We start from the raw sequence: 17802 nt of genomic DNA, 5'->3' as shown, positions 1-17802 counted from the left end.
AATTCGGCGCAAAACTAACGCCATATTTATACTTTGGCGTTAGACGCGTCTAGCGCCAAAGTATTGGCAAATAGCGTCATTTTTTTGCGTGAACGCCTTCCTTGCGTTAATGAGATGCAAGGAAAGCGTTCCCGTCTAAAAACAGACGCACATAGCGGTGCGTGGTATTTATGCTCCAGGGCAAAAACCACTCCCGCGCGGCAGGCGGCGCAAAAAAATGGCGCAAAGCATGAATAGCGTGACATTTTAACGCCTGGGTCAGGGCAGGCGTTAAAATGGGGCAAACACACCTGTACTTAATCAGAACACACAGAACAAACAACAGAGCAGCAGAGCAGCAACAGGGAGACATGGAGGTGCTTTTTCTTCAACGTGCACGTAGACGCAGAGCCCTGCAGCAACAACAGCAGCCACAACAACAACAGCAGGGACCCCAAAGACAGCGCAGAAGGCAGGAGAGGATATTCCGCCCAAGAACAACCCTGCATGGCCTCAGGGAACGAGACATCATCCAGAGGTACCGGTTGAACTGGCAGGCCATTCAGCAGCTGCTGACAAATATTGAACAGCAATTGGCCCCCACTTTAGTGACTCCACGCACTATCCCAACAGAAACAAAGCTGCTTGCCGTACTTCACATGCTGGCAAGTGGCTCCTTTCAGACAACTGGTGCCCTGGTTGGTGGAATCTCACAACCATCTTTCTCCGCATTCCTGCCTAAAGTACTGGATGCCATCATTGGACTGACACCCCGCCACATCTGCTTCCCTAACACACTGCAGAAGCAGCAGGAAACAAAACAGGGGTTCTACGCCATCAGTGGCTTCCCGCACGTCCTTGGTGCAATCGACTGCACACACGTACGCCTTGTGCCACCTGCTGCGAGTGAACACCTCTACCGCAACAGGAAGCACACACATTCCATCAACGTGCAGGCCATAGTCGATCACCAAGGACTGATCAGCAACATCATGGCTAAATATCCTGGGAGTGTACATGATGCATTCATCTTCCGTCACTGCACCATCAACCAACACTTCCAGGATGGACGGTATGGCAATGGACTACTTGTTGGTAAGGACAAAAATCTTCTTATATACTCACTGCACAGAAACCCTCTAGGATGAACAACACATACACCACAATAGCAACACCTAGACAGGAACACACTGAGGTACTCACATCACTAGCCATGTGTCACAAGTCACCATTGAACCTCTCACACATTTGAATTTACTCCACAGCTTAGTGTGAAGACATTCATGACTGTGGTTGCCTAAATGTCACCTTGCAAATTGGAAGTCTCACAATAACCTGTACACTAATACAATGCATAACTTTTAAGGGATGGGATGGCCTGGCTATGTTCATATGGACGTTTCTAATACCCTTTCATGTTTCAACTCTGCATGGAACTATCATCACACCCCCAGTGAGGACACACGGACACCTGTGTCACAAGTCACAATGCAAGGGAGGGCACACTGTACTTGAGAAACCAATACATCCTGCTGACAAACAGTTAGACAACAAACACTTGCTCAGCCAAGGAAATTAAACAATGCCAAAGTTTCCACCAACAACCATAGGTTGTCACATTAGTACACAAAATAGTCACAGACAACACAACACAACTACTGCCATCAAAGATACGTACAACAGTGCCTCCTACATCTAATTGATACCATTCTGTGTTTCTCTTTCAGCTGATCAGGGGTATGGCATCCAGCCTTGGATAATGACACCATATGGGAACCCAAATACTGCTGCTGAGCGGGCATACAATGACGCCCACAAGAGGACACGCAGCATTGTGGAGAGGACCTTTGGGATCCTAAAGTCAAGGTTCCGCTGCCTTGACATCACTGGCGGAAGCCTACTATACTCCCCAGAGATGGTATGCAAAATTATACTCACTTGTGCCATATTACACAATATTTGTGTACAAAGGAACATTCCCCTCCTTGAACCGGACCCAGACATGCCTGAGGATGATGATGAGGAGGATGCTGGCCTGCAACAGGAGGGGGAACAACCTAACACCGCAGCAGGAGTGCGTAGGCGCCAACAGCTTGTGAACAATTTTTTTACTTAAGTCATTATCATCACTTGTATTCCACACTTGTAAATAAACACTGATCACAAACACCACATTATGCTTTGGCCTATTCATTTCTGACCACCTTTAGTTTGAAATAGCTGAAGATGAATGTCGTCTCATTGATCAAGAATGCCATTAAAAATCATCACACCAAAAATAAACATCACAACTGTATGCACAGAGGGTAGGATGTGACATGTTACATTACCATACACAGAGCCCAACAAGAGTACAAATGTGACAATTAGACATGCCGGATCCAAACAACTGAAACAGTCTCTCATCCAGCCCAAAATTGGAGATCATTTGAAAGTCACATCACACGGGTTCAGAGACAGGGTGGGACCATCCATGTGTACGTGAACATGTCATCAATGGCTTCTCTCAAGTGTATGATGTGAGCAATACACAATTGCAACAACATCAGCTGCCACTAACTCAGGAGGAGACCTTGAAGTTACAGTGACAACATACACACAGACAGGTCATACTGGATCCACATTCCCACACACATGTACACATATGTCATACAACCAACCTAATATTTGAAAGTAGACCATCACAGTTGTGTCCCAGTTTGAACCTAGCAGGAAGATTGTAACATGACACTAAACCAGTTTATGCAGAAAGGGACACAGACAAGCAAAACAATCTTCGCATTATCACATCGTGAACGCTGAGAGTCTTGCAAACTTAGGGGGTCATTCGGACCCTGGTGGTAATTACCGCCCTGGCGGAGGTCGGCGGTAGCACCGCCAACAGGCTGGCGGTGCACTGATGGGCATTCTGACCGCGGCGGTTCAGCCGCGGCCAGAAACGGACTTCCCGCTGCCCTTGAGAATCCACCATGGCGGCGGAGCGCGCTCCGCCGCCATGGGGATTCTGACACCCCCTACCGCCATCCTGTTCCTGGCGGGTCTTCCGCCAGGAACAGGATGGCGGTAGGGGGTGCCGCGGGGCCCCTGGGGGCCCCTGCAGTGCCCATGCCAATGGCATGGGCACTGCAGGGGCCCCCGTAAGAGGGACCCACAAAGAATTTCAGTGTCTGCTTTGCAGACACAGAAATTCGCCACGGGTGCAACTGCACCCGTCGCACCTTCCCACTCGGCTGGCTCCATTCTGAGCCGGCGTCCTCGTGGGAAGGGTGTTTCCCGCTGGGCTGGCGGGCGGACTTTTGGCGGTTGCCCGCCAGCCCAGTGGGAAAGCCAGAATGACCGCCGCGGTCTTTCGGCGGGAACCGCTTTGCGAGCGGCGACCGCCGCCCGCCGCGGTCAGAATGACCCCCTTAGTCATATGAAAATAGTATGCAACTTAGCTCCAAATCATCAATACTGCAAACGTCAAATGGGCTAATGAGATGAATGAATGGTCAACAGTCATTCATACCATATGGCCTTACATTCGCCCGCTGCTGCAGGTTTGCCAGGATATGATAAAAATACTCCATGGATGGTCAAATCCTAGGGTGCTGGGGGACTAACTCCACCTCTACCACCCCCAAAACATACAGGAATCATGTACTTGTGAACTAAACACATGCATAAGGCACATATGTGGCCTCAATGTCACAAGGCCTACACAAATATGAAACACAAAATCATAATGGGACATGGTCAGCCCCCTAAAAACTGAAAGTGACTCTCCCACTCCCTGTTAGGACTACAGATAAAAGCATCCCCATCATAAAGGTGGGGACATTTTGGAGACGGAATACATAATGGTATCAAAAATCTCATTTCAAAATAGCCATCAGCAATTACACCAAATATGTTGTCAAATATGGTCAATACATTAGTTAACGTATCCCAAACATCACAGTGTGAAGGCCGTCTATACATAAAAGTACGGACATTTGTCAGATACAAACACAAATGTGTCTCACATCGCACCGTTTTACCATGACAAATCACCTTTCCAAAGCTAAACACATGAAGACATTTGGATCAATTTGCTCCATATTCTACGCATACAGCATGGCCGTCATAATTTGTTCATGTACATGAGTGCACACAATGCAGAGTCAGATACAAATGTATCCAAATGTGTCTTGATATTTCACCTTCAAATTATGATTTACATCCAGAATATTTTTGACTCTGCATCGTGTGCACTACTGTACGTGTAATAAAAACCACGCACATGATGTATGCGTGGTCAAAATGACGCTATATGCACAATATGTTGGTCATCTCATGTACATTATCAATATTAATATTCATATCATATTTTTTGACTCCGCATCATGTGCACCACTGTACGTGTAATAAAAACCACGCACATGATGTATGCGTGGTCAAAATGACGCTATATGCACAATATGTTGGTCATCTCATGTACATTATCAATATTAATATTCATATCATATTTTTTGACTCCGCATCATGTGCACCACTGTACGTGTAATAAAAACCACGCACATGATGTATGCGTGGTCAAAATGACGCTATATGCACAATATGTTGGTCATCTCATGTACATTATCAATATTAATATTCATATCATATTTTTTGACTCCGCATCATGTGCACCACTGTACGTGTAATAAAAACCACGCACATGATGTATGCGTGGTCAAAATGACGCTATATGCACAATATGTTGGTCATATCATGTACATTATCAATATTAATATTCATATCATATTTTTTGACTCCGCATCATGTGCACCACTGTACGTGTAATAAAAACCACGCACATGATGTATGCGTGGTCAAAATGACGCTACATGGTTAATATGTTGGTCATCTCATGTACATTATCAATTATTAATATTCATATCATATTTTTTGACTCCGCATCATGTGCACCACTGTACGTGAAAAAAAAACGACGCCCATGATGTATGCGTGGTGTAATTGACGCTACATGCACAATATGTTGGTCATCTCATGTACAATTGGAAATATTAATATTCATAGCATATTTTTACACTCCGCATCATGTACACTGTAATGCGTCAAAAAAATATGACGCACATCTGTGTATGCGTGAAAATATGACGCATTACGCGAAAATAAAAACGGCGGCCATTTTATGCAGGAAGTGATGTAATAGGATATCCTGTTTACCAAATCTGTACTGGGAGTTGACTTTCACTTTCACTTTGCAGTCTCAGAGTTATCTAGACTGTGTGGTTGTGTGAAAGGTGTTGTCCTGTGTTTTACTGCTTTAGTGTCCTGTGTGCCTTGTATTTTGTCTTTGTGTCAATCTTTTATTGTTGTCAAACATTGTCTCAGTCTGTTTAGTGTTGTTTGGTCTATACCTGTGATAGTTTGTATTGTCTGTGGGAGTCTGTTGTGGGTAGCATAGTTTGGGGTGTTATTTGGGCTATTTTTCTCCTTCTTCTTTTTCTTTCACACCTCTACCTTTCCCCATTTCCCACTTTTTCTTTCATTTTTCTTTGTTACTTTTTTCAACCTCCCATCATGTCAGGTAGGCCTCGCCTGTCCAGGATGGGTGAGGACGAATTGGGGGGCTTCATATGGCTCGTAAGCCATTTCCTCCCACTGATGCTGGAGGCTGGGGGCCGTGTGATACAGGGGTATCACACGGAGGCCAGGAAAATACGTTGGGAGAAGGTGCGCCATCACCTGGTCCGGGTCTACGGGAGTATGAGGAATGTCCATCAACTCAAGCACCGCTGGGCAGATCTGATCACCAGGGAACAGGACCTGCTGGACCACCTGGGACTCCAGATTGGTGGCTATGTTGGTGAGTAATAATCAATTACATGGGAATAATAGGAATGTGTGCGTGAACATGTGATGATTGGTAGCCAATCTGCAAAATAAGTAGCTGACTGCGTGTTATACTAGGGAAACCTAGGCCCATGGGCATACACATAAATCCCCATTTTTGCTACACATGTACACCCAATAACAGCAGTAAAATGCAACATCTATTAGTATTTTGCTAAGTAGCCCCCTCTCTGCGTCACAAAATGATGCAAATGCTGCGCTACAAAGGTATACATATGTGTCCAAATGTGTATTTGTTGCCGGGTGTGTATGAAGACCTATGCTACCAGGCCGATGCCTTATCTTTGCAACATATACCAGATGGCTGTAGCTGCATGGAATGTAGTGTTGCATTTGTGTCTGAAAAGCAACACGTGAACTGCTCATTTTGTACTCTACTGGTCATAATGGCCAGTGAGTACGTCATGTAGAAACAACATACCTACATATGTAGACGCCATAGCTAGACCGAAAATTGCAAACACATGATGATGCAACACCTGTGTGTTGCCTTCACGTCACATGAAGTTAGTCATGTTGTCCACACATATGTCACATGTGTGTCTGGTTGCTGTGTGTTGAACCTGTCCCCATAGCCTGTTTGATGGTGAGTGGTCATGCAGTCCTCATGGAACCAGTTGTGAAATGTTTCTCTCTGGGATGCACATGCTGAGATGTATGGATCACATGATTGTTCGGGCCTACTAATGGAGGAGTAACTTGGACGACACATGACTGTCCTGGCCACTGCATGAGTGTAGTAGGGTGTGTCACTGGAGCAGGAGACTCATCCAATGATAATCTAGAATACTAAGTCAGCCAGGCAGGATGAGCATGTGTGAAAGTGTATCATTACCATGTAATATTCACACACTATCATTGTAACAGAAATTATTTGTCTGTTCACCCAGTCTGAGTATAATCTTCCTTTCATGCTTTACAGGTGGACCAGCACCGTACACCGTTGGTGAGGTAGCCCATTTTGACGACCCCGATACCTACAGTGAGTGTTGCCTAAGTGCTATTTACATTGTTTGGAAATGAAGCATGATGGATTACTGTGTGTTCAGGACAATTCATGATATGATGTGCTGGCCGTTCATTGGCTTTGTTGTTTTGGTGTGATATCAAATTGGAATAATGTTTCGGTAAAGCAATCCCTAGTCATCTCTCAGATTGAGGGGCAGTAGGTCATTCAATTAGTGCGACTATTGGGAATAGCATGACTCATTTTGAACACACTGGTCAATGTTATACTTGGTCAGGAACTTGCCATTAACTGAGTCAGCATATCAGACTGACAGTCTCCCAGATAGCTTAGGCACATGGCTTCGATGACAAGTGCTTCTTCCTAGTTGAGGATGGACTGTGTACACTGTAGGTCGGATCTTCCGGGGGCATGTACTTCCACAAGGTGACCTCGAAGTGTGTGTGACTTGAGTGCAATGGCCTAGGTGTTCTGTTGAATCATGTGAATGGGTGTTCTACCTCCTCTGTGTGTGTTGTAAAACATGCCTCACTAATAGTATGTTATGTTTGGCTAAGTCATATCATTTTGACATGTGTGGACCTGGGATGTGACAAGGTTGGGCTGACTCCAACGTGTTGCTAGCCCTTCATAGGTGTTGTGTGTGAAGGCACATGCTTGTTGCACTTTCTGTACACTCCTGGTTGTGCATTGATCATGGGATTGTTGTTTGTTCTTCCCACACCACCCACAAAGACTGGGATGTTACTGTGAAACAGGGTACCTAGGACTGTAGCAACCAGTATGTTACACGTACTTAACACCTTTTGTGACTTGAGTTTGTACCTAGGTCCAGATGTAGCAAAATTTCTCCACATTGCAAATAGCATAATTTGATGTTAGTGATTTGCAAACGTCTGTTTCCTAATCCGAAATGTTATTGGTGGTCATGTACATATTCGCAAAATGGTTTTCTAAAGTAAAAAAATTAAGGAGTTTACCAGCCCTACTTGCAAATCACAGTGTTAGGCAATCCCATTTGCTAACGAGTACGTGGTTGCAAAGTGAGTAGCTGTTATCATCCACTTGAAGTGGCTGCTAACCAACTTGCTGACTGGAAGGGGTCCTCATTGTGAACCTTCACCTTTGTGAGTGGACCAAAATACTCCTGCACAAAACAGCCAGTGGTCTAGGGGAGCAATCATTATTGTGTAAATTACGAACAATCAATTGTTGTGAATTTAAACAAATCGCAGCTCATTTTCCTTTCAGATAAAGGGCCTACACTTGGTGAAAAATAACTTGCTTCATTTAAAAGCAGTCACGTCTATGGAGTTCTGCTGTTCCCAGCAGGCCTCCATCCCCGTGAGTGCCCATAGTTGCTAAGGTGGTGCAAGTTGGAACCCACATCATTGATGTTCATGAGGTGGGATTTAGGGACCCCATAGTGACTCGCAGACGGTGTCAGAGACACCGTTCAGCTTTGCAATTTGCTAGTTGATTTCCCATCAATTCCTACATCTGGCCCATAGTGTCGACATATGATTCATGGCCAGGGGTTCAATCTTAGCACACAACTATTTCGAAATGCCATTGAGTGAGGAGTGTGATTCTTATCACATAGAATGACATATGTAGTGAAGTCAGTATGCGGACGAGCTGGTGCCATAATGTATAATGGCTTAGGTATGAATTGTAGGAGTAGTTTAGGGTGATGTCATCCATCATGTAGAGACATGGATCTGCTATATGTGATATGCCCTTCAGTATGCATGATTCACATGTACTTCCTCTGAGCCTTCCCGTGACATATGTTGTAACAATTGCTGCAACCAATACATTGCTAGTAATGGTCAAATTACCCATTGTGGTATTCAACCCACTGTAAATTCTATGCTCAATATTTGCCTTTTCCCTTCACAGCTGCAAACCTGAGTGCCGCAGCTCGCAACCAGTTTGAGCGCCGTGCAATGAGGTACAGGCACATCCTGCAGGTGCAGTGTGGGTATCGGAGGATGGCCCGCAGATACAATTCGGAACGGGCCTCCGGGGCGTGGTATGCCACACCACAGGCTCCGCCAACGGTGCCACCTACAACCACCAGGTCTGCCCAAGGGGACCCAGCGACGGACCAGCCATCTTCCTCCAGACCTGGACCCAGCCGTGTGTTGGGAGCAGGGCTGTCCCGTGGCCACTCCACTCCAGCAACAATCTCCACCTCCACCGGCACGCAGACCAGCAGTGACCCTCCAATTGACCCTGCAGCCTTCAACGCATTGTCTAGGAAACTGGACAGGTTAATTCAAAAGGTTGACAACCTGACGGAGGACATGGCAGAGGTCAAAAAGAAGGTGCGCTCCATCCGGCGCACACTTCAGAGGGCAAATCCTTAGTTATTTTGCCCTCCTGAACTTTTACCCCTCCCCTCTCCCCTCTTTCCTCTTTTCATACTGTTAGGTGGGTTTGGGAGGTTAGTTGTAGGATAAGTATAGGTAATTAGCTTAGTTAGTGTTAGGTAAGAGGGTGGGGGGTCCTTATACTTTCTATCTAATATTTTTGTGTGGGTGGGTGGGTGGGGGGCAATGTTGGGATTCCTGTTTGATAAAAAAAAAAAAAAAAAAAAAAAAAAATTACAAACAAATATATGTTTGTTTAGGATAGTATAGTATGTGTGTAGGTTAGTAAGTGTTGTCCTGCATGTGTCTTGTCTCATAATGGTGGGTGGGGGGTTGATGTTTAGATCGTTTCGTTACATGTGTAGAGTAAGTTTAGCTTAGGTTAGTTAGGGACAGTTGTGGGTTAGTAGTAGTCAGGTTAGATTAGTGTAGGTTTATCTTTCCCTTAGTTGCCTCTTTTCTTACTTATTTGAAATAAAAAATTTGTTAACCCTTTACCAGATGCGTTAGGTGCTACCTTTTCATGGCCTTGACATCAGTGTAGCAGAAAGTTTTAGTATGACATTTGTGTCCTATGCTCGCTATCCCCAGGCTATTGAGGTTTAACATGCCAGCTACCCGTGTGCTAACTTGGTAAGTATCCACCGTGTGGGAGAGCCACCATTGGTAGTCTGCATAGATCATCAAGATTTGGGGTTGGTATGTATCCTACTTCACAAAGAGTGCTTCAAGAGTTGATTTTGTAGGTAAATAGATAGGTCGGACAGCATTGTGAAGTTCAGGGAGAGCTTTGTAGATGAGTATTTGTTCAGACTCTTGTCTTGTTGCTGTCATTGCTGACCTACATCATGTGTGTACTGCTTGAGCATGACTTTCCTTCATGGTAGTATACGCTGTAAGGGTGATTGATGCAGTGTAATTTGGTTAACATTCCTTTCATTTTACAGCATAATGTATTGTGTTAGTATCGCAAGGTGCCTACATTTCTCATCCACCATTAGTTGTCTAGAATAGCTATGGATGGGGCCTCATTCTGTCCAACACAGCATGATTGTGTGTGCTTAGTCCCTACATCAGTTATTTTCCTCAGTCTAGTAAAGCTATGATGCAATCCTGGCCACTGCACAGATGTTTCAGTAGACATGAAATCAGGACAGTAGTCTAGAGAATCAACATGGTTGCCACACAGCCACTTTGGAGTTATGTACTGCACAGTTGAAGTGTGAAATGACACAGAGACACAATTGGTGTGCAAGAGATATTTATTTTTAGGTGGAGTAGTGCAAAAAGTCCATTAACAATGTTAGGTGAGTCCGTTCTGGTGCATTCTTAAATGGTGATCCTATTTACAGGGTGTGGATGATGCTCCTGACATGCTGGGGTGATGTCACAGACGGTGCAGAGGAACAGGAATTGCCAAATGGTAGGAGAGAAACATTTACATCCAATGTGGACAAGTTAAACAGTAGATTGCCGAACAGTCATTGAGGGTAGTTGGAGTGAGGCTGGCATGTGTCAAAACGTAGGACCTTGGTCAGAGTGGGGCATGGTGCAGGGACTAGGGCTTCCGGGTACTCTTGCGTGTGAATGTTATCTGTTCCATGTCTTCTTCTTCTGATGTGTGTGTTGCCTGGTGTGTCCTTGTTGTTGTTGGTTTTGAAGGGGCAACACACACCTCAGTGTCAGAAGACATGGAGGCAGACATCCCGGGGGCTGATCCCTGTCCAGTTATGAAGGGCAGTACTGCAGCAAGGAGAGCGTGCTGGTTTTTCAGAATGGCAGCCACATCCCGATGGTAGGCAGCCAGGTCTGCCCTGAGGGGTTCGATGTTGCATTCGTGCACACGCTGACTGGCTTGCTGTTGGAGTTGTTTGGTCAACTGTATGACAGCTGTGCAGATTGCCTTCTGTGTTACTAAAAGTTCCTCCAACAGCGATGTTCTGGCTTGCATTGCAGCTGCCTGATCAGCAGTTGACAGCATGCACGAACGCACCCCCTCAAGGCTGGCTGCCATAGTTTGCATCCCCACCCGCACCTCCTTGGCCAGCTCCCGCTGGACCCCAACGACTGTTCTTTCGAAGCTGGTGCCAGTGTCGTCAGAGTCCTCAGCTGTGTTGGAGCTGGCAGGTCTTACAATTGGGGTGGCGGGTGGTTCTACTGTGGTGGCTGCTTCATCTTGGCTCCTCCTTGTTACTGAAGGGGGGGTTTGGAGGCTTTCGAGGACCATGTCAATGGTCTCTTGTGTGAGGTTGATGTTCTCGTCATCCATGTCATCAGGGAACTCATGGACAGGCATATCGGCAGGAGATCCGTGTTCCTCTGCAAAGAAACAGGGTACAATTAGTGTGTCTGTGTTGAGATCATTTAGCACTAAGATACAAGCCTTTGGATGCCTTTACTTTGTACTCTGATTTTGTCTTGGTATCTGCTGTCTGTCATAGGGCATTGTTGTAGGCCTATGGCCCACCTGTGTGTCACATATATGATATGGAGCTATCAGACATGTCTGCCAGGACATCTCTAGGTGTTGATTTGTAATTATTTTGGAATATGCATTTTTTTGTCCTACTCCTCTCTCGGTGTTTCACTATTGTTATGGAGGGACATTTGTTTGGGTGGGCTCTCATTATCCTACATGTGATTCTTGGCTTTCTAGGCAGCAGGATAGCTAATGGTGTGGGGGACTAAGTTTGACCCACTTGTAAATAACTCTGTCACCCAGATATTGTATTTAGCTCAGACAGACTAGCAGTGCCTCTGGTCTCCCACAACAGAGGAATGTTTAGAAGTCCAAGCCCATGACATCTTTGGGACTTCTCAGGGAAGTGGTGGTCACTCAGGTCCTACACATTTCTATCTTTTCCGGTATGTTCCCATACACAAATGACACAGACAGTATTTGTTGGATATGAAGTTTCAGTGTACAACTGACTTGTAGGAATTTCGGTGTGAGCCCCAATAACCAAAACAATACACACAGTTAGAACTGAAATAGTCCGCATGAAAGTAATACATTGGTACACAGCTATCATGGTGCCTAACAGTTTCTACTCTCCCTCTGCTTGTTCTATATATAGCACTGCATGTTAAGTTTGGAGCTTGTCTGTCTGAATCACAGGGGAGACATCATCCCTCATATCAGAGGAATGGGCTGGGATCTGGTTGTGCATCAGCAGCAAGGCAGGCAGCATCTAGATGTGATTTTCGGTTTGTAAACTCCCCCATGCGTGTCTTGGGACGAGGAAGTGAATTTAAAAGACATATGTCATGGTGATGACAAAGTTTCCCTACGCAGGAATGGCAAACCTTAACCCCTACCACATCTATCATCAACGAACCAGACGGTATCCTTGACTGGGGCACAGAGTGAATATGTTCTGGCAAACTCCAGTGCAGAAGTAGGCAAAACAGGGTGATTTGACTAATTGCCAACACCTCAGGACTGACTATTTGCTACATTAACTGATAGGAAGGGCAATGAGATTCATTTAGTGCAAAGTGCTCTGAGGCACTTAGATGTGAGCAAATGAGTATAAGTACATTCAGGGTAAGATGCACAAAGGCCTCCAGCCTGAGGCTATTGCGCAAAGTATACGTTTCACTTGCCACGCTACACTTTGACTGACTGTGGGTGTTGTGACTGCCCTGCCAGCACACTTGCCTCACAGGCCCTGCACCATACACTTTTTATTCACATTGCATGATCTGTACATGTTAGGTGGCATGACCTATGTATGTCAATGTTAGGATGTGGTATGGATGTAAACATTGTTGATGTTTGTATCTGATGGGGTCTCGTGTGTCTTACTGGATTGGCTTGTTTATCGTATGGATGTCCTATTTTTTGGTTAGACTGTGCAGATGTGTTTCATTGACCAGTTGCCTGTGTCCCCTCGTCAATGTTGTTGTCTGAGCAGTATGACATTTGTGATGTAGCATTGTTAGGCAGGCACATGAGGGACCCTGATGTATGCAGCATGTGTGTGTCGTTAGTGCTGTGTGGCTCCTATTGCTGTTTACTTAGGCTTATGTATGTGTCAGTTATGGACATTCGGCATTTAAGTGTACTGGTAGCTTTGTCTTATTTCTAGGAGTAGTTGCAGATGTCATCCTCACCCCCTAATTTAGGAATGTATGTTCCAGGGTGGGGTTCCTGCCATTTGGTACTATAGCTGCCCAGAGATGAGAGGTGTTATTGTCAACTGTGGTGGCAGTTAAGTTGCAGTTGTTGTATTTGCTACTGCATTACAGGTAGGGACCTAGTTGATGGGGAATAGTTTGTGCAAAACAAGTGCCTGGATGTGGATTCAGGGTAGTGTCCTTCCCACCTGTCACTGGTTTCCCTTGGCTCTCTTGTTGTAATTACAGGATGTCCCCGTGGGACTGTAGTGGTGGCAGTATTTTGTCGTGGCCCGGCTATGGTCAGTACTGGGCATTCCCCCCTGCCGTGCCCCTTTCCCCATGCCACTTCATATATGTGCTAAGTTACATGCATTGTGTAGTAGGTATCCCCCCCCTGCTTACAGTCCCCATTATTGCATTGTAATTCCCCATGCGACTTACCCTGCATGTGCGTAGTGTCGTGGTAGTCTGCGCTGTCCAGTCCTTGTATCCCTGTGACGATCTCCTCTGGGATGACGGCTGCGACCATCTCCTCCATGTGGTCCAGAGCCTCCTGTTGTGCTGGACTCCCCCCTCCAGTCTGCATTGCTGCCTTCCTGTTCCTGGCCATTTTCTCTTTGGTCCTACGTTTACAGTCATGCCAGCGTTTCTTACACTCGGTGACTGTCCGGCGTTCTTCAGCCACACTGTTTATCTTGTCCACAATTTCTTTCCAGATGGCCTCTCTCCTACTGAGTGGCAATTTTGAGGATATGAAAAGTTGGTGCTGGTGTTCCGTCACCTCTTTCACCAGGATTTCCTGCTCCTCTGCACTGAAGCAACACTTTCTTTTTTTCTTTAACATGTCCTGGTTCCTGTATGCTTCCTCCTGGCTGGGTCCTGGTCTGCTCTCATCCTCCTGGGGTCTGTTGGGGCATCTGGGATCCATTTTGGGTCTCCTCTCCTGTCAGTGCAGTTTTCGCGCAAAAATGTCACGCAATAGCGTGAAAAAAAACGGCGTATTCACGATAGCGCTGTCGTAAATCGACCCACAGTGATTAACGTCACTTTTACGTGGGTTTGCCTTACGACAGACCGACGCTGTTTGCGTCACGAAATAATGACTCCCACCTGTTGGTTGTGCCGCCGTACGTCAAAGTATAAATTTGACGCCCGAATGGCGCATCCAAATGGCGTTAGACGGCGCAAATTTTTTTAACGCAAAACTGCGATGGCGCAGTTTTGCGTCAAAAAGTATAAATATGGGCCTGAATCTCTCATGAACTGCCAAGAAATGTGTCTGTCCTAAACCTCTTTTGGTAAATGGTTTATTGATGATTCTGGTAAAAACTGTACTAAGGGTTTGAGTAGCAAGATCATTTTACATGAACTAGTCACTCCAATGCCTCTTTTATTCAATATTGCTTTGAAACGTAATATATATTCTAAACTTATTAGAGTAGCTAATTATCCATTCTATCCTTGTATATCCTTTATATTTAAAGTATTTTTCAGACCATCGGGACAAGAGGCCACTTTATGTATAAGCTTTTAAACAACTGCTTTATTTTGATCAGTTTTGACTTTAGAAATGATCACTCACTGGGAACAAAGTCTACTTTTTCCACACTCAGTTCACTTTGTAGATTGATAGGTGTCCCATCCCCTAGTTATCAAACCTTCTGAAACTCAGGTCTAGATTAACAAACATTTTGCTCTGGGTTTCTGTCACAAATGTGACACAAACCTGCACAGATTGTTTTTTTATTTACTTTCCAGCGCAAAACTTGTTTTGTGACGTAAAATTCCCTGAAAGCAACGCAAAGCAGCGCTTGGCGCTGCTTTGTGTTACCATGCGTCATGATGGAGTTCCATAGGTGGTACATGGGTGTTCCCAGGCAATCACCTATGCTTTTTGATGCTAACAATAGCAGACAGGGTCTGGTGCCAAAAAATAACGTCACTAGAATGGAGGCATTAAAAAGAAGAAATGCTTTTACTTCTCCTAACGTTTCCCACTTCACCTGTGTGTTGCACTGTAGATCACACATCCAAAGTGGGAAACATTTGAAAGTACATTTAAGTACAGTATCTTATACTGGAAGGCTACCCTTCCAGTACAAAACCTTTGCAAGGCTCACACAGACACCCTTGCACTATGGTGCAAATGTGCGTGCCTGGTGCATGGTTGCCTGATTGTGTGTTAGCACTAAGTAGAGAGCCGGATAGTGCCATATCTCTGTAGATATGGTGCTTTCCTGGTGCTTTCCTGCCCTCTACTTGCGATACAATGCAGAGCAGCAATTTTGATTGCTGCTTTGTGTTGAGTGACACTTTTGATAATCTGGGCCTTGAACCCCAAACCCTTCAAGAAATTTCAATTTCTCTGTTGTTTTCACAATTATTTGCCTCTTTCTTTTGAGAATGTCTTAACTGACCAAAAAAAGTCTCTTTAGTCTTACAGTCCAAATTAAACTAATATATCTTCATTATGTTATAGGATTGTCTATTTCTTCCCCTTTCGGAAAGGGCTTCCACCAACAAGAACTTTATATAGCCATTCAACACTAGCATTTCAAGCAACCTAGTTTCCGAGCACTTCAGTACCTGTAATTGATCTCCTTGATTTGAAATTCTGTTTCCTGAGGCTTTTGAGCACTATCTCATTGATCTAGCAAACTACATCCCTTAATTCTAACACACAATTCAGCACTGACAAACACATACTGTAAAGATGAACAATCAGGGAAGCAAAAAAGTATGGTACTGAGCTAACCTTCCAAATTCCAACCATTCAACAAAATCAACCGTACGTAATAACAACCTCTGATTTCCACTTTTGTGCCTCAGGAATGCTATTCGGTGTCCAAAATACGAAGGAAATCAGTGGGCATGGATCCATCACTTTTGTCCAATTTAAATGTGAACTAAAGTTACTAGGTAGGATTATAGGTAATCAACGTATTCTAGCTGTAAATAGTTTTCTTTCTTATAAACATTATTAGTTAGGTATACATTTATTACTATTGATTATCATTATTGCAGTATCATTGTCATAATATACAGGGTCAAAAAATGTTGATCATTTTCCATTCTTCTCTTAACATAGTTAACACATTGTCCACTAAATTATTTTTGCACTTCTACATACAATTCAAATCCAACTGAATCAAGTGACCACATGTCTTGTAACAATGATTTTATATTTTGGGATAAAATTAGGACAAAACTAGATCCTTACAATATTTAGTCCTGCGATATCCTAGGTCAGGAGGATCCCAACCTTTGGCCCGGGGTCCCCTAGGGGTCCGTGAAGCCTCCTAGGGCGCCCGCGACTGCTTAGAAAATTAAATAATATTAACAGGTCAGGTCCCCCACTTTCACTAATGACTCAGTAAGGGGTCCCCGGATTCCAATAATGATTTAGTTGGGGTCCCCCGGTTCCAGTATTGATAAAGTAGGGGCCCACAGATGTCGAAAGGTTGGGAACCACTGTCCTAGGTTACACTATTCTTAGGAGCAGTTGCTCCGAAGAACTCTCGATCTAGAGCCCAAAGAATCAACTGAAAGGGAATATCAAAAATCTTTCAAAACCACGGAATGCTCTCTGGCCACAATAGAGCCCTTGATATAAAGTACCCTTCAAAGTTTATATGAGATACCTATTTTGGAATATATGATTGAAAACACTCTATTCTGTTCACCTGTTTCCTGGCCAAACAAATTCCACTTAGCTTCTGCAGCACACATTGAATCACTGTAGGTCCTTTGACATTCTATGTCAACTTTTATTTTTTTGTTTTGCACCTTCAAATTAGGTTATTTTGTTTATAATTTGAGTGAACTTTAGCACCCTACAGTATAGATCTCACAGAAGAAGAGCTTTAATGCCATTTAATGTTAATTGTACACTTGTCCCTACATAGCTCCTAGTCCACATTCTTTCCTCATTTATCTGTGAAACTGGGCTGATTTGGTATTAGTATTACCAACAGCCATGTTCCAGTATTTTGTAAACCTTTTTAGTGATTTTGGGGGAATATTTGCCAGTCATAATGTGCACACCGAGCATGGATAGCAGTTTTAAAATGTTTACATAGGCTAGATCCATAATTTCCTAGTTAACACCTCTACTGAAGAATGAGTTTACCTTGATGGTTTTCCTTCAAAGCGATATCTCTTGTGTTCCCAGTCATCTAAGTCAGGGGCCTGTACCTTGCCCAGGGCAGTTGTCGGAAGGACACCTGTATATATTGTGTAAAAAAATATAATACTGTTAATATCCTAAACATCTCAAGATTGAAGGTGCTATTCTGAATTGCATGTTTTAATTCAAACAATGAGCAGCCTCTCTGAAAAGACTGAGATTGATATCAAGTCTTCGACAAGCCTTTGACAAAGGCATTGACAGTGTTCCTTTGTGATTCCCTAGGCCTTGGCAGCACAGTTGCTAATCTGAGGTTATTTTTACCTGTAAATATTTGTCCTTTGATCACTTTC

At 44.4% G+C, this 17802-nt stretch overlaps 1 protein-coding gene across 2 annotated transcripts in view; it reads right to left on the bottom strand.

Moving 5' to 3' along the window:
- LOC138282681 (neural-cadherin-like) overlaps positions 1–17802 on the bottom strand; it is a 380719-nt gene that overhangs the window by 87013 nt on the left and 275904 nt on the right. For both annotated transcript variants that reach the window (XM_069220493.1, XM_069220494.1), the window contains exon 19: positions 17453–17546. In XM_069220493.1, the coding sequence (XP_069076594.1) occupies positions 17453–17546 (94 nt within the window). The remainder of the gene's footprint in view (positions 1–17452; positions 17547–17802) is intronic.

Source organism: Pleurodeles waltl, chromosome 2_2, assembly GCF_031143425.1.
Source record: "Pleurodeles waltl isolate 20211129_DDA chromosome 2_2, aPleWal1.hap1.20221129, whole genome shotgun sequence".
Lineage (NCBI taxonomy): Eukaryota > Metazoa > Chordata > Amphibia > Caudata > Salamandridae > Pleurodeles > Pleurodeles waltl.
The sequence above is the reverse complement of the archived record's forward strand: the minus strand, read 5'-3'. Positions and strand labels throughout refer to the sequence as shown.